Source organism: Pezoporus occidentalis, unplaced genomic scaffold (genome assembly GCF_034315485.1).
Source record: "Pezoporus occidentalis ecotype Australia unplaced genomic scaffold, CSIRO_AGI_Poc_V1 ctg226, whole genome shotgun sequence".
Lineage (NCBI taxonomy): Eukaryota > Metazoa > Chordata > Aves > Psittaciformes > Psittacidae > Pezoporus > Pezoporus occidentalis.
Window position 1 is genome coordinate 380,217 of NW_026914138.1, and position 24,388 is coordinate 404,604.

The 24,388-nt window shown below is 48.9% G+C and overlaps 1 protein-coding gene across 1 annotated transcript; it reads right to left on the minus strand.

Moving 5' to 3' along the window:
* Positions 1-816: 816 nt before the first annotated feature.
* On the minus strand, positions 817-24,172 carry CDS2 (CDP-diacylglycerol synthase 2). The gene is made up of 13 exons (XM_062620971.1): positions 24,033-24,172; positions 12,467-12,609; positions 11,413-11,509; positions 10,924-11,021; positions 10,165-10,304; positions 9,716-9,774; positions 9,128-9,210; positions 8,204-8,291; positions 7,771-7,839; positions 6,994-7,146; positions 6,587-6,706; positions 5,869-5,972; positions 817-5,291 (listed from the first exon to the last, which is right to left on the minus strand). Exons 1-13 carry the CDS (start codon positions 24,108-24,110, stop codon positions 5,162-5,164), a joined length of 1,362 nt encoding a protein of 453 aa, XP_062476955.1. The 5' UTR covers positions 24,111-24,172; the 3' UTR covers positions 817-5,161.
* Positions 24,173-24,388: the final 216 nt, after the last annotated feature.

The following is a 24,388-nucleotide window of genomic DNA, read 5'->3' on the forward strand; positions in this document are numbered from 1 at the left end:
TGCTGAAAGATTTAACACGAGCAGATCCTTCAAGACCTCTCAGCATCTCATTGCTTCATAGCACAGCACTGCTCAGCAGCTTCCTACTTAACCTGCACGCTCCTCCTTGGGTGATGTGTAACAACACAAGAGTTGGGACTCTGGAGTAATGCTGTAGAGAGAGGGTAGCACATTAGGTTGTTGATGGAGGATTAAGTTACCTGAATACGGGGACCCAGTGTGACAGGAAGCAGAAAGAAGGCTACTGCTGGGTTGGGCTGGGCTTAGCTGATAAGTCAAAACTACTCAAAATAACACAAGATCTAAAACTAGTGCTGCTCTAACCACACACATCAGGAGAAACAGCTGAAAGGAAGCTGCAACTGATGCTAGGTGGAAGTCCAGCAGCTTTCCACATTCCCAATGAAAGCTTTAGGGTAAAACGGGCTCAGCTGCAGGAGGCAGCAGTGTCAACACCTCCCTTGAATCAACACCATCTTGGATCAGATGGGCCTGGATGGTCTGGTCATAGAATGGCTTGGGTTGGAAAGGACCTTAAGATGAACCAATTCCAACCCCCTGCCATGGGCAGGGACACCTTCCACTAGAGCAGCTTGCTCCAAGCCCCATCCAACCTGACCTGTGTGCTCAGCCCATCTCCAGCTTTCATGTCTGTCTTTGCCACAACCAGTTTGCTCTTCTGAAGATCCCTAAGGAACAAGAGCTACAGGGCAAGGAATGGTGGAAGCCCAGGTTAAAACAGACCCATCTGCTTCGCAGAACATGGACAAGAGGCTTTCAGCATCTCCCACACAGCACTGAATAAAACACTACAGATAATGGAACTTATATTTATTTAACAGTAACACATAGTATATAAATAGGGTAAATACTTTAAAATATACAATATATCACATCTGGACATTCGGTAAAGAAAGGCAACTCTACAGGTGTAGCTAAACCATGAATCAAAAGAACAGTGCACAGAGAAAGAAGCAGATGTAGAAACACATCAGGGCTGGAGAACAGGAGCACATCAAGATTACAGCAGTACAAAAGCAACTCTGGGGCTGGTTACAGAGGGCAGGAACCACAGGAGCTTTCATACCATGCTCTTTGGGACACGATGCTCTCCAGTCCCCAGGAAGGTCTGGATGAGTCGTATGGATGCTCCCCACACAGCTTTGCCCTCCTCCTCTTACACAGAGCTGGTTAGAGGAGGCAGGGGAAGAAAGAGATACCAAGATCCCATCACAACCATGCTCAGGGGGACTGGCTGCACACATCAGAAACAGGACACAGCCCTTGGAACATGAGAAACTGGCATTTCACAACCTGCTGCCAAGCATTAGCTGATGCTGTGGGATTTCCAGCTGCACAGGGTACCAAGAATCCAATGCAACAGCTTGGGATCGGTGTCAGCAGACTTCTGAGCCCATCAGCCTGAAGGATCTCTAACTAACATATGCTGATCAGTGGTGGGCATGACCCTAAATGCAGGAACCAGGTGGAGATGTTCCACTGAGCCGTGCATCCCATCTGCAAACTTATCTGACTTGGAAGAGCAAATTCCCATCAGATCATGCCAAGTGCTCATCCTCACAGACCCAGCCAAGCAGCATCAAACCCGGTCTGACCTGTACTAAATCACCCACCAGCAAACCAGCATCATGTTTAGTCCCTTCACCAGGACAGCAGCTTCTCCCACCAGCAAAAGCAGCTTTCTATCCCTTTGATCAAATACACTTATCCTTCTGTGTCTGCTACAACTGCTGATGAAAAGGTGGTCTCCACACCACAAGCAGCAGTGACACTCTGCTGGGCTTCACATTGGCCAAATCCTGCTTTTCTCTTCCTTCCCTCCCAAGCACACACACTCTGGCTGGCACAGTACCTCCCCCTGTGCTTGGTTATTCCCTTCTTGCTGGGCACAAGCTGGAGGAGCTTCTCTGACGGTGGAGCCCACTGAGAACAAAAACCATGGTGCAATGCTGAGCTGGAGCAACATCACAGGAGCATCCCTGTATCACCTCACCTGGACATCCCTGGTGTCAGCGTGGGCTCTCCCTCCAAACCTAATGCTTGTGAGAGCTGCAGCACGACCAAGGTCCTGCAAGGCTTAATGTGCCTTGCTACATGCCCCTTGGCATCACAATTAACTCCTTTAGGGGCAGCCAAAGCCAGTAACATCAACTTTGCGTTTCTTCTAGACTTTCTACGCCTAACTTGAGGTATTTACAGCAAACAAAAGCCACTCACAGGCTGGGCTGATGGGGAGAACCCACCAAATGCTGTTTCAGACAGCGCTCTCGCTAAGAGCTGAGCAGTGCTACCACATACACTCACACCAGTGGTACAGAAGTGGGTTTGCCACCACGGCTCTCACCCCAACAGAGAACACACTACAGAGCTCACCACTATTTCTCAGCATGTTGAGCTGTAGAGCTTGCAAATAATATTCACACCTCTCCTCTCCCTCCCTTCCTCCTTCACTTCTCAAATGGATGCACTGGTCCCACTCAGTTATGAACTTCAGAGCAGGATGCTAAACCCTTTCTATGAACCCTTCAGGATCAAATCAGCCTCGGAAGCCCCCCCTTTCACTGCACTGCTGGCAAGGAAGCAAGACTAAAGCTGCCACATGCAAACACTGCTGCAGCTCCTCTCTAGCCCTGGAAGCTGCTAAATGCAACTGCTTTGCCCTCCAGTGTCCACAGCCAGCACCGCACCCTTCAAAAGGCCCAAATGCTGCTTCACTCAAAAGCATGCAGGAAAGCTTTGTGTTAGGCTTTTGCCCCACTAATTACAGCTAAAGAGGTACCAAAGGCTGAAAGCAACATGAGCAGGGGACTGCAGAGCCATATGGAAAAACTTCTTAACATAAAGAGCATCTCTTGTAATACCTATCACCACTACAGCTTCTGAGGACTGACTTAGGACCCAAGAGTGCACTTACAAAGGGGTTTGGCAGATGTTGGGGAATCCAGAAAAGCATCAGCTTCTCTGACCCCACAGGGCAAACTGCTTTGCAGGGACATTCCAAACCCACCTGGATGTGCTCCTGTGTAACCTGCTCTAGGTGGCTAAAGGGTTGGACTGGACGATCTCCAGAGGTCCCTTCCAACCCGAATGGTTCTGTGTAATACAGAGCAAGCATCCTCCCTGCACAAAGGGAGATGGAAGCACCTTAATTCTCCCCTTTAATTCCCAAATTAGGGGATGAGACCTCTAAATCAACAGAAAATAGACCCCTGCCTAACTCAGGCTGGAAGGGAAGAGTCTCCACAGCCAGAACAGGAAAGCCTCTATGTACAACCACTAGCTTCAAACAGTCCTGAACTGGCTCCCCTGTAGCAGAAGCCAGAAGCCAGCAACTCTGCCAGCACTGGCTGAAGATACTTTGTGGAAGCAGCCCCTTCTTCCCTGCAATCTGCTTTCACCCAAATACCTGCAGCAAAAGGAGCACAACCTCCTGCCCTGTGGTTCCTGATGAGGGAGATGAAGCAGAGCTGAGCACTCAGGAAGGAGGAATGTAAGAGAGACGTCGGCATCTGGTCATGTATTTACACATGTGTGCTCTCTGGCTCACTCAGGGGAAAGGAAAGCAATGGCAGGATCAGAATACGGACTCTGAGCTACAAACTATGTCCAGGTGACTTCTTTTCTGTCGATACTTAGCTAGCTTGCAGTGTGTGCATGTCTCTATATGCAGGGGGTGGCTGTGTGGAAGGTGGATGCTTGAAAACAGCAATGTACTTCTGTATTATCTTTCCCTGACACTCGCTCCCCAGGTTAAAATATGATGAAGTTTCTCTCTCCCATGCACAAACTATAGAAAGAAGTAAAATCAGAGTCACCTCGTGTTTGGGATCATTGCAAAAGGTGTAAAGGGGGGGGATATTTTCGTTATCTAATCACAAAAAAAAGAGGTTTACAATCTTTAGGGCTCTCATTTTTAAATAATACAAAAGTATGACAAAATAAAGGAAAATACTTGGATAAAACTTATACCTATTAAGTACAAACTACTTATGACAAGGTTTAGGAAGAGAAGCAGGACAGAAGCCTGCAGGTAAATGAACCCAGACTGAAATGCGACATAGACCATGATGAACTCAGCAGCAGGACATCTAGAACTCAAGTAACAAACAGGTGATAGACATGATCCCTGAAAGGAAACCAAAATACCCAGCTGAAAGCTCCAGGGGGTGCTGGAGCCCCAACCAGCAGCTGCAGGAGAAGGAACAATAGGAATATGCTCCCCAGATTTATCTCCCAGTGTGGGGTTTCCAACCAAAGTGTGGTTCAGTGTTGCTTAAAGGTTATTTGATGGGGGGAAATGAACCAAGTTAAAGGGTTGTTCCTGCTTTACTTGGCAGGAATTACTCAATGGCATTTCAATGTTCTTTCAAACCTTATTTACTCCATTCAGTATTGAAGCAATTGGAACCTCCCACATTCCCACAAGCAACTACCAGGTTCTTGACTCTTTTTCCTCAGTCTTTCTGGTTTAATTGGTTATAAAACTCTTATTTGCCAAACTATCAGCCAGAAGGGGGAGGGGGAGGCACTGCAAGCAGCAGCAAGTGAACACAGATGCAAGTGCCTGGCTGGGCAGAAGAAATACAGCTGGATTAGAACAAGATCCTCTTCCAATGAGGGAAGCCTCGTGCTCACCGTGCAGGCTACAGGAGACTGCACGCAAGCAGGACCGTGGCTGTCTGGGGATATGAACACTGCACTCACAGTTCCCACTGGAGAAAGGATGATCCCAGAGTTGCCATCGTGGCCACAGCCTGGCCCGACAGGAGTTGCATGGCTTCACCTTCACACACGTACGGCCAACGCTGGTGTAATTCCCTGCAGAAACACACTCAGAGGAGAAGTTCAGCGCTGCCCACATGCAGTGAGGTGAAGACCAGCCCACGAGGACAGCCATACCCTCCTACTTCACCCAACAGTCCTTCTGAGCTCCTCTTCAGCTACAAACCCAAGATTTGCTCGTTTGAACCAAAGCTATAGAAATTTATTATTAAAAAAAACACCCCAAAATGCAAACATTTAACAAGAAAGGAAGAAAAGTTACAGTGAAATGAGGCCTTGTTATTGTCTGAGATCAGGTGAGCCAGGAATTTCCTCGAGGAGGTGGGTCTGTTTTCAGTCCTGTTCCAATCACCACTGTCTATGCATCCTCCAAGCGACCTAATATCCCCTTGTCAACAAGGTGTGCTTTGAGTGTGTTGAAGATGTGGAGCTGCTGGTCTGGCCGCAAGGTTAAGAACTGCTGGATCAGTTTGCTTGGGTTGGGACCTCTGAAACACAAAAGCATCAGCAGCAGTGAGTCACATTGCTAAATCTCCATGATATCTGTTCCTTTCCCAGGTCTACCCAAGGAGCTTAACTCCATTTCAGGTGTGGAAATGGCTTCAGAAAGCACAGGATGATGAACTGTAACAAAAACCTCAACCCCAAACCTGATCTGCTCCAAGAGCATTGTCCACTGTGGAAGGGGCCTATAAGAAAGATGGGAAGAGACTTTTTAGCAGGCCCTGTTGCAATAGGACAAGGGGTGATGGTTTAAAACTAAAAGAGGGAGATTCAGGCTGGATGTGAGGAAGAAATTCTTTACAATGAGGGTGGTAAAACACCGGCAGAGGTTGCCCAGAGAGGTGGTGGATGCCCCATCCCTGAAAACATTCAAGGCCAGGCTGGACGTGGTTTCTGAAGTAGATGAAGATGTCCATATGCACATTGCAGGGGGTTGGAACAGGATGAGCTTTGAGGGTCCCTTCCATCCCAAACCATTCTGTGATTCTATGATTCTAACTACAAGCCTGTACATCTCCTAAGTTTGAGAGCCCCCAGACTTCCCCACAAAGCACTAAATACCTGATGAAGCTCGCAATGTACACGTTAACAAAGGTTGCCATCAGGTACTGACAGTCAAAGCGGTCCATGATACCTCCATGCCCTGGGATTGTGTTGGCAAAGTCCTGTGCAAAGCAGAAGAGAGCACATTCAGCAGTGTCAAATGCCCTGCACTTGAATTAGTACCTCTGTGTGTGACACACACCCCTGCAGTAATTCTCTCCAGAAGGCAAAAGCCAGATTAAGAAGATATTTTGTTTAATCTCCCCCTGGTTTTAAAAGTCTCTCCTTTAGGAAGACCACCAGTGCCTGAGGGGCATCAAGGCTTAACTCGGATCTGTCACTCAAAGGTCAAGGAAGGCCAATGTTTATCTCTTGCAACCCCATCTTGCCTTTTCAAGGCATCTTAACGGAACATAGACTGTTTAGACATAAAGCCAGAGTGCAAGACATCAAGGGAAACCTCAGATTGCAAAATTTCCTGACTGGCTCTTTCTTCCTCTAGCTCAAGATCTGCACAAAAGCAGCATTTCAAATACCAGCTGAAATGTTAAGGTCCCTCCCCATTCAGTTAAAACCCCCTGATCCTGCTCCAGCATTTTCCCTGTGACCCAGCAAACCTCCCATCCCTTCCCAAAGCGCCCAGCCTGCCACTCCTCAGAGCACAGAGACTATTTAGAGTGGTAGCAACCATTCAGCCTTTCCTTTCTAGAACGGAAAGGACCTTCACCATCCTCACCTTGATTTTGAAGGCCCTCTTAAATCCACTTGCAAAGAAGCCTCCGAATGGCCCGATGAGGGAGGCAAAAGTAGACAGAGCGATGCTGTGGATTTGGAAGGGGTACATCCGGACTGTCTTCTGCAGAAAGAACATCATATCAGAGAGAGCTTTTCAATCAGAACAGCATTTACCCCTCTTTCTCCGTTTTCTCCAGGCTTTAGGTCAGTTGGGTTTCAAGTAGTTTAATGTCCCACCGGACTCTGGATGATTTCTTTGGGCCATCAGCCAACACAGAGCACCACTAAAATCCCCCTTTTGTACCATCATCCCTCGTCATGTCTCTTCGAAGACCATCAAAATAAAGCCCTGGTCTCTTAGAATTCCTATCCCAATAAGTAAGATCCAGTAAGCAAAGAGAGTCCTACCCAGCCCACCACGGACTGCAGCACCACAGGGATATTGTACTCCTGTAGCTGGAACAGCTCGGATGGCTCACAGTCCACTGTGAAGCTGTTGGTGTCATTGTTGAACTCCACAGGGCAGGTGAAGCACCGGTACCCTGACATCACATAGGACAGCTTCCGGGAGAGAGGAAAAGAGACACGGCAAGAGAAAACAGGATTAGTATTTCCCTGAGCAATGTGGCAGAGCTGATCTCAAGTGAAAAGGCAACTCAAGGGGACAAGGCAAGGAGGGAGCCATGCTCCCAGCTTCAGTAAGGAGATTACTCTCCTGAGAAGCACTAATTGGCTAAAGGCAGAGTGAGCATTTCCATTTAGCAAGCGCATCTGCTCAACAAGCAGTGCTCGGAGCCCCATAAGGACACGCTGAGACAGGAAACCCTGGGCTGAGAGGACAGAACCAAGCAGACACAGAGATCATCGTAAAACGAGATAAGAATATTCTGAGTGCTCTGTTCCCTACACAGCCCTTGAAATGATGCACAGCAGCAGAGAGAAAATGTCATGGATAGTTACTGTAATGAACATGTCACAGGGTCTAAAATGGACTAAAAACCTCCTGCAGTGCTGTTCCATCTGCAGCATCCACACAAAGCCATGGGCAGTTCAAATCCTGGTCAGCCAGGGAAAAGGGAAGTCTGTGGCAAGAGCCCAGAGTGCTTAAAGCTGGGCTGCAGTTTTTAGACAGGACACCTATCAAGGGAAGAGAACAATGGAAGAAGCTCCATGGTTGCTACTTACCAGCAATCCAAACAAAACAGTGGCAAAGAATCCTCCAATAAACCCCTCCCAGGTCTTCTTTGGGGAGAGCTGCAGAGAAAGGAAAGGGGGGAATTACAGACCATACATCTCCACACACCCCTGGAGCCCTTCCTCCCCTGGGAATTGCTGAGGCAATACAAATCAGTGCCACCAACCAACAAGTTTGGTCAGAAGCTGACACCAACATCTTGGTCTGACATGGTTCATTCATTCCCGGTTGGATTTGATGCCCTTAAAGGTCTTTTCCCACCTCCGTGATTCTATGATTTAACTTTACAGCCTCAAAGACCAAGTTTAATTTAGAGCTTTGCTTCAGACCCACAAGCAGCCATAAAACTGGAGATGAGGGAACACAGGGCTAAGACCCAAAGAAGCCAAAAATGGGTGTTTTGCCCCCCAAAGTGTTCCAAACCTTGATGAGTGGTGTGCGGCCAAAGAAGAACCCGAACATGTATGCCATGATGTCATTGCAGATCACACAGGAAATTGGGACAATGAACCTGGATGGGAGAAGAATCAAACCATTGGGAAGTGCCAAGATAAAACTCCAAGACTCAAATAAGCTCTATAAGATGCTTTGCAGTGCCATCACACCAACACCTCCTGCTGCAATGCAATGTGAGGAGCAGCCACATAAAGCTCCTAGGGAATCTTGGGCGTTACTCTAGTGCTCTGGACTAAAAAGCAGGTTGAGAAGCCAAAATGGCCTGGTTTAAGCCCATTTTCTTTTCCACATATGACATGCTGTTATATACTTGCCTTGTTAGATTCCCTCACCCCTGAAGGGTGCATTTTAGCTGTAAGCAGGCAGCTTCCAAAGTCTCCTGGGATGGTTATGACACACAGAGGAACGTGAAGTCTTAAAGTGGCCAAAATCAGTTCCTGCCCCTGCTGGGTTTGGTAATCCCACCAAAGGGGCTTTCCCTCTCCACAGCAGCTGGAGTAAGGTGGCAGGTTGCCATCTTCCTTTCACAGTGCTGCTTTAACATGGTACTGCCAGCACTGCCCCAAATCAAGTGCTGAGCAACACTTGCCCATCATTTGCTAGATGTGGGTATCAAAAGGAAGCATCTACAAAGGCCTGACGCTGCTTAATAGGTCCCTGCACCCCACAGCAATGTCCAGATGCTTCTTTACAAGAACTCCCTGAACTGCTCAAGTAGCTCAAAGCAAGTCCTATGCTGAAGAGGTCCCAGTCTCTCTACTCTGAACAGGTCAGCTCCTCACACAAAGCACCTTCTCCTTGGCCATTCGTTTTTGTAGAACAGTTTGAACTCAAAAAACGTGGTCAGTGTTCTGCAGAAAACAAAGCAACGTGGAACACACAGCAACTCACCATATCATCCCTTCAAACAGGTTGTGGATGATGAGGTGTGACTGGGTAACAACGATTAGCAACGTCACATGGGTCCATCCAAACTGGAAGAGAAGACAGCAAGCACTAGACACTGCCATACACATCACTGGCAGTGATGCTCTAGCAATCAGATGCTACACCTCAGAGAGCAGCTCATGCAGATGTGCAGGTCTAGCATGCACCTTCACCACAACAAACACCCAGGGCCATCAGAGCTGACAAGTCACCAGCAGTAATTTATGGGCATACTTTAGCTTAAGCCCAGAGGTGACCTTCATTGGGAAGACTTCTGCTAGACCAAACACTCTTTAGCCCACCCTCATCCCACACCTCTCAGCCTTTTGACAATATAAGAAGAGACTGACAGATACCCAAGCCATACCCCTGTGTGCTGAATAAACTGGAAAGCTTCCTAAAACTACCCTCTGCTCACAGTAACTTTTCTTCCAGGCAGCATTTCAATGCACAACCAGCACACACCTAGTCCTCCACAGAGGATTTTCAAGCAGCCTACATTATTCCTTCTGCCTCCAAGTGGGGGCAGGCAGGCCCTGCATTTAACCTTACCATGTAGAACTGGAGGCGATAATGTTTCTTCACCAGACTCAAAACAAACATGCAGAAACCTGATGAGAGACAGAAGGATAGCAAATGGTGGGAATGCATCTTCAACAGCAACAAATACTATTTCACTATGACACAGCTCCTTAGGGAGCAGCAATGGGGAGTGGGAAGATGAACTACTTTGGAGGTCACAAAATACCACTGCCTATAAGTAATACTTGGACAATTAACAATCAAGCTTGGCTGACCCATATGGAGTAATGGAGTTTCCTTATACAGAGCCTCATGTAAGAGATACTCCAACAATGCACCCAAGTTACAGCATCACTGAAGAGCAGAGCTCACTTGCTATGGACACTGCATTGCACACAAGGCTCTGGACAAGGTTAGCTCAAGGAGGTTTCTCCCCTCCAGCCCAGCCAAGATGAACCAAGAGAAAACGTGGTCCCTACCTGTTAAGTAGAGGGTGAAAGAAATGAAGCGGTGGTATTTGCTGAGGATTCGCAGGGGCTCCTCCCTCTGAACCAGGGTGAAGAAATAATCTGTCACAGTCTCACCATAGAAAAAGTAGTTTACACAGAGCAGGAAGTACCTGGGAAGGATGCAGATCCTCGTTAGCAGAACCCCAAAAGGCTTCTAGAGAGACAGAAAGTGACTGATCCCTGAGGTCTTCCTATTGCTCTGGCCCACTGCAAACAGGTTTGCTTCAATTGACATCAGAACTTGATTTCCTGCAGTTCAGGAATCCCACCTTCATTTGAACCAGTGGCTGCAGCACTCAGCTCTGCCTTGCTATGGATCCCACAGGGAAGAGACTTGGAATTGGGCTCCTGATGCACAAAGACTTTCTGCCTTTAGGTGGCACTCCTCAACAGGCCTCTGCAGCCCCAAAGCGCTGCGCCTGCCCTCTGCCCAGCCCTTAAGTCCTAGTGTTCACCTAAAAACTCCCATCTCACTTGAGCACCCATGTCCATCTCCAAAGGATCATGCCTGTCAATGCTGGTCCTTGCACAGATCATGGGACAAAAATCTCTGGACAACCTTTATCCAGACAGGCTCTTTCAAGACTTATGGGGGCTTTTCTTTGACAAGACCTGCTACCAGATGACCCTGGTCAGCACAGAGCAATCCCAGGGTCTCTGGTTTGGAGGCAGCCAGAAGATCTGTGAGGAGTTGAAGCATTACTGTGCCACAGAAGCCCCCTTACTCACCAGCTGAGTGTCCTGAACCAGGGCAGGTCATATGAGTGGTACACATTATAGCCAATAGTGATAATCTCATGGAAACATTTGATCTGGACACACATCACCTGCACAAAAGACATGCAGAAGATCTCACACATGTTGGTTAAACACCTCTTTCCTCAGGGAGATAAAAAGCCATGTATGTGTACAGCAAAAGGTACTTTAGCAGTTGCTGCCAGTCTGGCAGAGTCTCCTAATCCAACATGGGAAGCTGCCCACATTGCTTTTCCCTCCCCCTTCCTCTGCAGGAGGTTCCTGACAACTCCTGGTGTTAGCTTCAGTTGCAACCATATGCTGCCCATCAGGGCAGGCAGTCACTGATTCCTTCCAGGCTTCCTCCACAGAGGAAATCCAGCAAGTGGACAAAGGACCTCTACAATACTCAGCTCTGAGCTGCCCACCCCAGCAACCTTGCCCCAACCACTGTGAGTGCCAGGATCTCTCTGAAGCACTTACTATTGTCATTAAGACCATGGGTCCCAAGTAGATGATGATGAAGAAGAAGGTGATCATTGCCAGCGTGAGGATGCCTCTTACCCACCAGTTCTTCCATCTAAGCCACAGAGAAGGGAAGACGTTAGAGAAAGTCAAACCAAAGCAAGGAAGCAGGAGAGCACTGCTGCTCTCTGCATATCACAGGAAGGAAACAAGCCCTAGGAACCCCAAGTTTCCTTTCAGTGCTGCAGAGGCCTCGACCCACTGAAGGCCTGCTTGCAGCAGCTGCGAGGCTGCAGTACAATTCAGTCTCCCCCTCACTACATGCAGGGGCAGAGCATCTCCCAGGGCGCTGAAATGGGATGGGAGAGTGTCTGTTCCTGCTCAGCTACAGGTTTCACACACCTTGGACAAGCTACATGATAAGTTCAACTAAAATGGGGACCATTACCCATCTCTACACCCTTTTTCAAGAGCACACATGTGCTCTGGTGTGTTGCACCCTCACTGCTGTCCAGGAGACCATGAAATCACAGAATCATGGAATGGTTTGGGTTGAAGGGACCTTAAAGCTCATCCAGTTCCAACCGCTGCCACGAGCAGAGACACCTTCCACTAGAGCAGCTTGCTCCAAGCCAGGTCTAACCTGGCCTTGAACACTGCCAGGGATGGGGCACCCACAGCTTCTCTGGGCAACCTGGTCCTATGTCCCACCACCCTGCCTCAAACCTCTCCCATCCCCACAGCACACCCAGCAGAGACACTTTCTCCCATGACAGAAATAAGATGTTTTCCTCCCCAAAGCAGCCTGTAAAGAATACTCCTAGTTTCTTCTTGGGACCTCTCCCACCACAGCACCCCTGAGAGCTCTGCTCTCCCAAGCACTGTCACCATCATCTTCTGTTTCCTGTGGCTCAGGGGCACCTTCCTGCATACCAGGGAGGGAAACACAGCGCTTCTGAGAGCAGCTTCTTCAGCCTCCAGCAGCCACCACCATGCTGCTGGGGCTAGGACAGCCCCAGTGACCATGCAGGGACCCTGGCAGCAGAGGGAGATGATGCTCAGTGAGTGGTACCTTGAGGACAGGTTGGAGAGGGCCCTGTTGAGGACCTCTGGAGTGTCATCTGATGTTGGCACCGGGGGGGATCCTCCAAACTCAGATTTGCTTTCACTGTCTGATGCTGTCTCTCCATCCAGCTTGTTCTCAGACTCAGACTCCTGCAAGTTAAAGAGAGACAAAGAGCCTTAGTAGGTACACTCTGAAGGAACTCAGACCAGCCCATTGGATGCAACACCACCATTCTGCTTCTGCACAAATGAGGAAAGCAAATATTGCAGGTATTACACAGGGTTATACCCATGAGAAACAACATCAAGTGGTTTAGGTGACAGACACGATGGGATTTCACTCTCCATCAGTCTCAGGAGCAACCAGAGAAAAGGATCTGTTCCCTCTGAACAGGTACAGATCCCTCACAGCTGATGAATAAGCACCTCCAAGTGCCTGGGAGACATAGGCTTGTTAGCAGGAATTCTTACAAGGTCCCCAGTCCCCAGGCAGATCTCCAAGTATGCAACCCTGCCCAAATTAGAAAGGAAGGCCTCCAAGCAGACAGGCTCAAGGCTGACTTCACAGGCAGACACTAAAAATACCACCAAGCCCATCCTCAAATAGCTGAAGAGGAAGAGCATGGCTTATCACCTGCACCCAACCATCCCCTCTGGCCACAGAAGGGGCCTGATGTGTTGGAAAGAAACACCCGTGCCTTCTGCACCCCTTGTACTGCTCCAGCACTGAGCTCAGAGCAGAGGCCTGTAGTTAGGAGGTAAATAAATACAGGCAAGGCAGCAGGTTACAGAAGGCCACTGGTAGAGAAAGGATTACAAGCGACCTCCTGGCTCCCAGGCAGCCCCATGCCTCCTCTCCAGTGGTGATTCTTCATCCGGTTCGGCTCCTAAATAGAGGATGAACCCAAACTTCCCCATTTCCCCCTCATTTCAGTGGCAGAGCTTGCAGCAAGGAAGGAAAACGCTGCTCCCAGGGGAAGCGCTTGTGCATCAGGAGCTGGCCTCGGCCCATGGGCTATTTTAGAACTCCCGGAAAGGAGAGCATGTTAGCAGGAAAAACAAGGAGGGAGCCAAGCTGGGAGCTCTGCACAGAGACTTCATCCCTTTGGGCTCCCAGGCAGCACTGCTCTGTGCTTGGAAATAGGGACCAAACCAAGCAGCCACCGGGGCTGGTTTGGTGTGACCACGTTGCAGCTCACTAGAGCAGCAAGAGTTGAGTAGCTCCCTTATTTAAGGCAGGGAAAGAGAATTATTTCCCCATCTGTAACACACCAATGGCAGCAGGCCAGGTTCTTAAAACAGACCAGTCAGACACCATCAGGTGGGGGCAGTTAAAAATACAATGGTCATGTCAGAAATGACTTGTGGGGATGGGCAAAGCAGTGGCCACTGCACCAGTGACATCCTGTGCTACCTCTTCCCACCTTGCCCTGCACTCATCATTTCCATTCCCATTGCTGGGAAGAGAAGAGGAAAGCAAAACTAAAGAGCTCTGCCAGCCCCTATGTGGGTTTGGAGAGCTGGCAAAGCAGTGCAGCTTGGCTTTGCTTTAGTTGGGTTTTAACTGACCTGGAGGACCTTCAGACCTCAGAGAGATTTAGTGCCATGTAGCTGGGAGCATGAAGATCAAATCCATACGGCAGCAAGCAAAAAGACTGGAAATAATGGAATGATTTGTGTTGGAAGGGTCCTTAAAGCTTATCCAGTTCCAACCTCTGCCACAGCCAGGGCAATCTTCCACAAGAGCAGCTTGCTCCAAGCCCGTGTCCAACCTGGCCTTGAGCACTGCCAGGGACTCCCTGAAGATCATGAGTTTGGCATCCTATAGCACAGCACAGGGGCCCTACTCTCCAGCAGGTTTGAGGAAATCAGAGCACTGTATTAGCTTCTCATTGCAACACTTTCTCCAAAAGGATTCTCTGCAGAATTCCCCTGTGCGCAACCCAAGTAAGAGCAAAAGCTTCAGCTCCAGCCTGCCCAAACTCAGTTTCTCCTCTGGTCTTCTAGATTCTGCTTAAGAAATGGGGCTTTTCTTCTCTTGTTGCAGATGTCTGAAGAAGAAAACTTTATGTGACTGCTCCAAATCAAATGGACAAGGAAGCGGCTGGGTACTTCGGGCAGACATCATTACCTGTATAGGCTAAAACCCCAGACCTCAAGCAGGTCTCTAATGCAGTCCAAGTATCCATTATTTCATGCACAATTCCCAGCCTTAAAAGGACTTTTATTCCCTGGATAAAAGGCCTAAGCACTGAAACAAGGAAGCAGATCCAAGGCAGCATCCCTGCATTTTATTCCCCAGAGCACTGACATTGCAAGGCAAAGTGCAAATCATTCCTTGCCTATAGCCCAGAGGATCAGAAGTTTCAAAAAGCACTCAGAGGCTAAAAGAAGGGGAAAGAGCACTGATGCCTTCTTGGCCAAGAGCATGAAGGATGAAAGCAACCACATAGCTCAAGAGGCAGAGGAATTTGATGTTGCAACCAAGCTAATCTAACAGTTGCCACAGCCCAGCTGATGGTTTCCTCCACTCATTGCAAGGCACCGATGTTGCAGTGGAATGGCTGTAAATCACATCATCAACTGCCTGATTTCAGTGAGACACTGAAGGGTTTTGGTCTCCAAGAGCAGGAGCAAAGCCTCACTGGATGGGTCCAACAGCGCACGCATCCCACTGCTCCCCTCATCCCATTTCCTCCTCAGTGGTGTCATGCAACACTCAATCCTCACAGCTCCAAACATCACCACTTATTTCAGAGTACAAAGACGAAGATCAAGAGATGTGTCAAGATAAAGGGATGCTGTTAGGGGTCAATATTGAGTGTAGGACTCATTCCTCCATCTCTTGCTTAATTTAAGCCTGATAGGAGGTGGAAGAAAACATTTTCCCTGCTGGAAGAACTCACCCAAGTGAGGGCTAACGTGTGTTTGAACACCTTCACTCTGAAAACAACCAAGCTGTGTCAGGGTTCAGCTCTTCTCCCTGCTTAGCTCTCTGTCTGAAATGGAGTGTTAAGATTATATAGGACATTATGCCAGATATAGGCTATGGAAAGGACTCAGTAATCAACACTATTTTTATACCTTTTATGCAGATTGCAACCAGCAGCCTACAAATCACCAATTGAAGCAGCTGAGCAGCATGCTGAATAACTTGTTTAAGCCTCAGTGTGACATGCCCTGGTTTAGGCTACTTAATCCAGCTGTGGCATTGCCTTGATAACACCTTCTGCACTGCATGTTTCCACTGCTGCCTCACTAGTCCTGCAACCAAGCCAGACAGATCCCCACCCCAAAGGATAATCATCAGAGCCACGCTTTGTGCAAAGCAGCTTGCAGGAGCAAGCAGGCACAGCGAGTGATGCTTGCCAAGGGCTATCACTGGTGAGTATATAAGCTCATTCCAGAATCAGTGCTTCTGCAAAGAGCAGATCTGAGCTCTGTTAAACCATAGACTGCAAACAGAACGTTCCACAGTGCCAGCACAAGCAGCATTTCAGAGAAGCCAGGGCTAAGAGATGGGGGTCTATCACCAGTTCTGCTCCTCCCCTAACAAACACCAGGTTTCTGATGCTGCTTCTGTGCGTGTTCTCTTACTACACCTCTCCCACACCAATTTTTTCCTGTTAGTACAGTCATTGCTATTCCCTCTGCCTCTCTCCTCCCAGGCAGAAGCAGGGCAGAGCACTCACTGCAAATGTGGATGTTAGAAATCTATGTGCATGATGCAGAGCTAGGAAACAATTAAAACCCCTTAGTAAGAGCGAATCAATCTATCCCTCCAGTTACCTTGGAATCTGCCTTTATTTTTCCATTTCTTTTACAGGGGAAGCTTTAAGTCCATTTGAACACAATCAGATGCAGTAGCTTTTACTGGCTTTTATTACCAACGTGGAGTTATTAAATTGAAGGGCTTTCTTGGGCAAATTCGCCTGTCCAGCACCGTAGGCAAGCCCAGAGCTCCTTCAATTTATCATCTCGTTATTGAAGGCTTCTTATCCCAGACTGGCTTGGGTTGGGAAGGAGCTTAAAGCTCATCCAGTTTCAGCCCCCTGCCACAGGCAGGGACCCCTTCCACTGGAGCAGCTTGCTCCAAGCCCCTGTGTCCAACCTGGCCTTGAACACTGCCAGGGATGGGGCAGCCACAGCTTCTCTGGGCACCCTGTGCCAGCGCCTCAGCACCCTCACAGGGAAGAGCTTCTGCCTTCTACCCAACCTAAAGAATCAGATAGCAGAGGGATAAAACCAAAGCAGCAATGCCCATTTATCGTAACTCATTTTTTACACAAGTCATGATGAGAAGAAACAGTAAAACCCACTGATGTCTGTGAGGGCTCTTTCTCCCCTAAACCAGAACAGAGGAAAAAAGCCAGATACCCACTAGCTTGTTGTATTTGTGAAACCAGTAGATCCAAGTAACATTTGCAAACAAGTATTTAATCACCCTAAAGAAAGATGCACAGAGAAAGGAGTTGTCTTGGCTTGCTTGAAACTGAACTCCTGCAAGCATGCAGGAAGAAATCTGTGCTCACAGCTTAACTGGCACTCTCAGAGCCGAAGCTGTGAGCACATGGGGTTTTATGTCCAAGTATCCATGACATGATCTCAGTTGCCATAGAAACAAGGCAGTAATCTCCCTGCCAAAAATGTTCAGCCCAATACAGAGATACAGTGAACTATTCGATGCTGGCACATGAAATTCATTCAAGAAAACCCTGTATTTGTGCACCTTTCTTGAAGCAGGCTGCTGTTTTATTTAGACTTCCTGCCAGACTTGAACCAAAAGCTGTGATGGAAAATGCTAATTACACTGCTCAAGAGAGAAAGAGTTGTTTTCTTCGGGCAATAAACCTGACAGCTAGAACAACAGGCACCATTTGCACTAAAGCCTCTGCTATTCTCACCCCTGAGCACATTTGCAGGATCAAGGCCAGTATAATTAGTCTAATGGATACAAACCCAGCGGCCTCACTTATGAAGATCTCCATGTTTTGCAGAAGTGGTTTTAATTCCTACAGCTGGGAAAACTGTCTGCCCCATTCCCATCACCCCTTCTTCAGTGCTTTACTGACACTAGCACCTTCTTATCTCCAACAGATCCATGCCACAGGTAAACCCACCACAGACAGAGCCACCAAGGCAAAAACTCATCCTGTTATAAGATATATCCTAACTATAAGATATTCTCTTTTGGTTCAGAAGCTCCAAAGGGTGAAAGACAGAAAACTCCCATCCCCATCCCATGCTCCCAAAGCCACCTGCTTTGTTCTGATCGCAACCAAGCTCAGCTCACCAGTGGGATGTGATGGAAGGAATGCAGGGGTTGCATGGAGCACAACAGCCTGATAAAAGAGCCTGATCTCAGTGTCAGCAAGTATGAGTCATGTGAAGTCCTATATCCCTGACTCACTCAGCACAAGTTAACCCTCAGCACAGCACCCACTCTGGCATCCATTCATTCCAGGGAATCAAGAAGGTAAACGCATCAGGCTCCAAGTCCTTTCAAGAAGCTATTTTTGGTCTCTTTTGTGTACAATAGGTTGCTGGTTCTGGCATTCCCCCAGCATTTCCTACTGCAAAGAAAGGAACCTGCCTCCCCCTCTGGAGCACATGATGGAGATAGGCTTCAGTGCTGGGTTCTCCTGTATCTAACTGGCATCCCTCTGCTACGTGGCATTTACCCACTGGTAGACTTTGTTGTCCCTGCAGAGACAGAGAAAACACATACAGAAACAAGGAAGTAAAGCTCTGAAGTACCTCTTGGAACTGGTGTCTGGGAGAGGCTGCCCCAAAGCTGTGGCTCTGCACAGACATTGTGATCTGCTGTGAGGAAGAAGGGGGAGAACAAACAGAGCTCTGCAGCAGCAGGCGCATGATTCACACTGGAACATCGCAAGGAAAGGAGCCATGTGGGACTTGGACCAGTATTAGCTATAACCCTGAGGAACCCAAATCAATAGTTTCCTGAAGGCACAGCTACCATCATAAACCTCCAGGCTTGTTCTAAAGAGAAATCTATGACTCTTCATGCCCTTTATAACCCTGGCAAACATAAATCAGGGAAAAGTCAAGTGAAGCAGACCACCAGAAGGGGCACATGCTAACACAGACCACATGTAGGGGAAAACAAGAGAGCTATTGACAGGCACAGTAATAATTTTCTGCCAATACAAAGAATATTGGTGTCCTGGCAAATACAAAGTGGCAATACGCTTTTTCTTTCAGAAAGGAAAGAGTGATCTGCTTGGAAAAACTGTATCTTCATGCAAAAACCCTTCCTAAGGAAGGTATTTCCAAGGCTGGTCTACCCCTGGTGCCAATCACTGCTTATTAAAAGCAGGCAGGAGGATAAATCAGTTTTCTTACCACCTAATGTGTGGTATGTGCTTGACAGGCAGTGAAATCAGTCCTCAGCTTCCTCCCTGCTGGGAAGAGAAGTGCAAACATCACAGCTTCCCTCTTCCCAGCACCAAACATCCCTGTATTCCCAGGAATCACCACCACCCACACATCATGGCAAGCACAGGGCTTCAGGAGCACAAGCAGAGACACCATTCACATACAAAGCAGCTTGTCTGAGCACTGACACTGACCTCAGCCTCCAACATGGGGGGGAAGGCAGCACCAGCATCCATCAGGAGCTGTGGATGTGCCACATCTCCCTCCACCACCCTGTGCTACACTGACCTTACCATGTACAGTAACAAGACATGGTCAGGAGCAAGGACATGCCACTGCAGCAATAGGGACCTTGGGAAGAAGCTCCCACATCCACTAAGACCCAGCAGGAACACTACAGAAAACAGGTCAGCCACATGCTGGAGGTAACAGCAACTTCCACATACTGCCAAGAGACACTTGTCTTGTGTAGCCCTCCTGACCAGACAGAAATAAATCATCTGGTCATTAATAAGGATTGGAAACAAAAGCCAGCTTTGAACTATTCAAAGACCTGAGTAATGGGAAAGCAATGTGTGCCTGAGGGGTTTAACCTGAGCATCCAGAGTCCCTGTCTCTATCCTAGAATCCTACAGTGGTTTGGGAAGGGACCTTAAAGCTCATCCACTTCCAACCCCCTGGAGAGCGGTCAAATCAGACACCATCCACAGGGAATAGTGAGCAGCCTGCAGCTCTTCCACCAGCTCCATGGCAGGCCAAAAGCTGCTGCAGGTACTGCATTTGCAAGCTGGTTGTAATGAGCTCCATTAGAAAGGCAATCAGCCCCGTTCCTCATTAGCACAATCAACAGTAAGGGATAACAACACACTCCTGTTGGCAGGCACTCTAAAGCTGAGCATCAAACAGCAAGGGAGGCCAAAATGCATTCTCTCATCAGAGCTGAATTTGCTAGCATCTATCCAGAATAAAGGCCAAGCGATGCTTGGTATCAAGCCTAAAATAACATTAAGGCCTATTAAAAAGAAATAGGCCTTTGGGGTGGGTCTGGAAAAGGTCTTGGACTTCTGCCTCTCTTATTGCGGATGAAGATGGAGAGAGGCATCACTGCAGTGGTTTAATTGGGTTTGGTCCTCACCTTGTTATCACAAACTCCCAACTACTTGGAGCTCTCCTGTGACCTGGGCAGTAACAGGACTTGCAATTGCCTAAACCTTCAGAGCATCTGCACTGGTATTTCTCTACATCCTGAACACCAACATCAGAGCTGCTGCATCCACCTGGCAACTGTTTGCATCTCCCTTCAGCCTCCAAAGCAGGCCTGAGGGACCGCTGTCAGCACCAGCGTTCAGACATCCAGCATTTACTCAGCTCAGCATCTTTAAAGCACTTCAGATCACTGAGGAAGTCTTGCAAAATGCCTGGAGGCATAAGGAATCAGGAGGCTTGGTAGTTCAGAGTCTTTCACTGTTTTGTACCACACAGTGCTAATGAAGCCAGATAAAAAGTCACATCCTCGATCCACTGCAAAACCAGGCTGGAAAGACCAAGGGTTCTCATCCTTTGGAAGTGAAGGATTAACTATTAACCTTGGAAGCATTTCACCCTTACACACTTCACTCCTGTCTGAGAGCCAGACAACTACTAGGGCAACCTCCTGGCAAAAGAAGGATGGAGAAGGAAAAACCCCTCTGTCCTCACTGCCAAGCCACACAGAGTACAAACCACTACTGAGAAATGATACTGAAATCCCATTAAACCAGCAGAAGCGTTCAGGAGCTCTGCACGCACCAGGAAGCAATTTTCTTCTGCCCTTTTCCTGTTCTCTTTGGAAATTGGAAGAGAAAATATGACTTAATGGGATGCACACCACACACTGACCTCTGCTTTTAGAGAGTGAGCCTACAAAGCAAAGGAAGGAGGTCTAGTGGAACGCGTCCCTGCTCATGGCAGGAGGTTGGCACTGGGTGAGCTTTAAGGTCCCTTCCAATCCAAACCAGTCTCTGATGATTCTGTGACACAAAGACCAAGGGAGAAGGTAATAAGAAACTAGAGCTCGTTTTGACCACCTAATCTCAGATATACATAGACAAGCAGCAACAGTTAACAGCATCTAAGTCCTCTGGGCTGAGGAAACGGGTACCAAGCACATCTCAGGGCAAGTCTGCCTGGTTTTCTATAGGGGGGGAATCAGAGGGAGTTCACTGCTCAGAGTAAACAGATGTTGCCTCGTTTCCTTTGAGACCAAGACTGGGTTGCACAACAGTTTGACCAGAAATCGATTTTAAAGTGCTCTGGCACAAGCGTCTCGACTGAAGCAGCAGTTTTAGTTATAAGCTAAACATCAAAGCTGCAGCCTCGTGCAAGGGTTAGAGGAGCAGAAAGCGAAACCAGCTTCTCTCTTGCCATTATCACACCAGCACGGGGAACAAGAACAAAACAGCTTTCCGGGCCTCATCTTAAAGCCAGCCTTGATGGTTACAGCTCATTTTAACTCCTTCATTGTACCCAGAGCTCTGCTCTACAGCCACCAGGGTTTCTGCAGGCCACAATATGCTTTGCTCAACTATTTTCCTTGGCAAGGGTAACTGCATGACCAAGCAGAAACAGGAATCCCCCCTCTGGACAGCAGCACCTGCAAGCAACACACTGGGCAAGCAAAGACCACCAAGCAATGCAATGTGCACAGGGAATTCTGCTGCGCTGGCTTTATACTGATGTTATTCCCAAGCTCTGCCAGGCACTTCCCAAGCACTAAACACACAAGAGCATTATCTCGGGGGAATAAAGAGTGACCTGCTGCTGCTGAGAGCTGCAAGCACAACGCTGCAGGGTTTTCCTACTGAAGATCACTGTTACCAGGTAAGCTCCCACCAGGCTCGAATGGAAGAGTTTGAGGGAATTCTCTGCCTCCCATAACTGCCTTCTATTGCTAACAGCTGTCACGTTCAGCACCTGAAGAGGTGTTCTTCAGTGCTTGGAAACGTCTTTGTCTCTTTCCCTTGCAATTCATTTGAGCTGCTTTAGGATGAGCAGGATGGAATTCATATTCCCTCTCTATAGTAAAGACACTTCCAAGTTATTAATAAGGTACTGTGAGAGGAGCTCTTCAGAAGGCTCTATATATACAAAAAGCCCATTTGCCTGGAAGTAACAGGATTGCACTCAAAATAGCAGCCCTCTGACCTCCTTCAGGAGCATCCCAAGTAGCTGAAGGGAGATGGAAGCTTGGCCAAGGGAATGTGCATCCCTGCTCAGCAGCCTCGGTCCTCCCAAGCTGCTGAGGGACCTCTTCCAACTCCCACAAAAGTTCTGGAATATTGAAGTCCCTGAAGGTTTTCTGCAGCGAAGTGAACTCCAACTGAGACAAACGTTCTTATCTAGAGGAGAACAGCTTTGTCATGGAATAGTCAGGGTTGGAAAGGACCTTAACATCATCCAGTTCCAACACCCCTGCCATGGCAGGGACACCTCACACTAAACCATCTCACCCAAGGCTTCGTCCAACCTGGCCTTGAGCACTGCCAGGGATGGAGCATTCACAACCTCCCTGGGCAACCCATTCCAGTGCCTCACCACCCTAACAGGAAAGAATTTCTTCCTTATATCCAATCTAAATTTCCCCTGTTTAAGTTTTAACCCATCACCCCTTGTCCTGTCACTACAGCCCCTAATGAAGAGTCCCTCCCCAGCATCCCTATAGGCACCCTTCAGATACTGGAAGGCTGCTATGAGGTCCTGCCACAACAACAAAACAGGAGCCATCTTAGGGCTCTCTTCATGGTAAATCTGGGTCTGTGCAGCTTCAGATAAGGTAGGCAAAAGGCAGAACCTTCTGATCAACACCAAAGTGACCCATTCTCAACAGTGTCATCACTTTCTGTCCCAGCTCCCTCTCTAATCACATGACAACCATAAAGCTTCCCCACTTCTGAGTGTACAGCTCCAAGCTGGTATTAACCTGGCATTCAAAGCTCCATTAAACATGAAATAACATTGCAAAAGACAGCTCTGCCTAGGGATTTCATGCTTCTCTGAACTGCGTCCTTCCCACATTAACAGAGGAAATATCCATATGATGCGACTAAAGGCGTTGCTCCCCAGGTGCATGCCTTAAGCATCAATACAGCTAAGAACTACTTTTCCCACCAGTTTTGGCTCTCTGTGACTCTGCCAGTACCAGTTAAAGAGTTCTGCTTGCTGGTTAATTCCTCAGGGTCCTCTCCTGGTCAGTGAGGTGTGGCAATGAAGATGGTAAGGGTAACAACACTGCTCACATAGGGACTGCCATGCATCCAGCTGGGCTTGGGTTTGGAATGGAGATGTTACAGGAAAACAGAGGCAGGTTTTCATTCTCACAGCTCTTCTTTGGAGAAATGCAACCACAAAACCTCATGAAGCTCCAGATGGAGCCTGTGCATCCCTGTGTAGGGAAGGGCACCCACGGGGGGTGGCTGGGCAATCTCAAAGCCTCTCCTAAGGGGTTCAGTGACCCCCACTCAGAAAAAAGTCATAGAATCAACCAGGCTGGAAAAGAGCTTTAAGCTCATCCAGTCCAATCGCTTCCCAGCACTGCCAAGGCCACCACTAACCCATGGCACTGACGCCTTGTCTCCACGGTGTGTGCACACTTGCAGGGACGGTGACTGCAGCCCTGCCCTGGGCAGCCTGTTCCAATGCCTGAGCACCCTCTGGGCAAGGAATTGTTCCTCAGCTCCATCTAAACCTGCCCTGGGGTAGCTTGAGGCCGTTTCCTCTTGTCCCATCCCTTGCTCCTTGGGAGCAGAGCCCAGAACCTCCTGGCTCCATCCTCCTGTCAGGCAGTTGTAGGGAGCCATCAGGTCCCCCCTGAGCCTTCTCTTCTCCACACTGAACCCCCCAGGTCCCTCAGCCATTCCCCATCACCCTCGTGCTCCAGGCCCTGCACGAGCTCTGGTACCCTTCCCTGTACCCATGAAGCGCAGTTTACACCCAGACCCCACGCTCCCAAAGGCGGGATGCGGGGCCGGGTGCCCAGCCGCGGACAGACACCCCTCTCAGGCTCTCCGGAGGTCGGCTGTGCGGCTATCGCGGTTCAGGGTCCGGTAAGCGCAGTAAGCGACGGGTCCCCTCACACTCCGCAGGCCTCACAGCCCGCCCGCCCGCCGCAGGCCTCCCCGCCGGTGCCTGCAGCCCACCTTGTCCTCACTGTCCCGCGCCGCTCCGGGCTCCCGGCCGTGCCGCTGCCGCAGGTCGCTCATCCCGTCCCCGCTCATCCTCACCCCGGCCCAGCCTGGCCCGGCCCCGCTCCGCTCCGGTGCGTCCCTCGCAACTACCAAGGGGGCTGGAGAAGCAGCGGAGCTGTTACCGGCGCCGAGGTGTGGTGTGTGTAACCCGCGTGGTGATTGGTTCCTGCCGGAAGAAAGGCGGGATTAAGGAAAGGAGCGGCTCTGGGATTGGGTAAAGAGTGAGGGGACCTGTTATGTGAGCGCGGATGCTGAATGAAAGGCCACTGGCGGTTGGTTGCTGTGGTGGTGGTGGGCGGGGCGGAAGG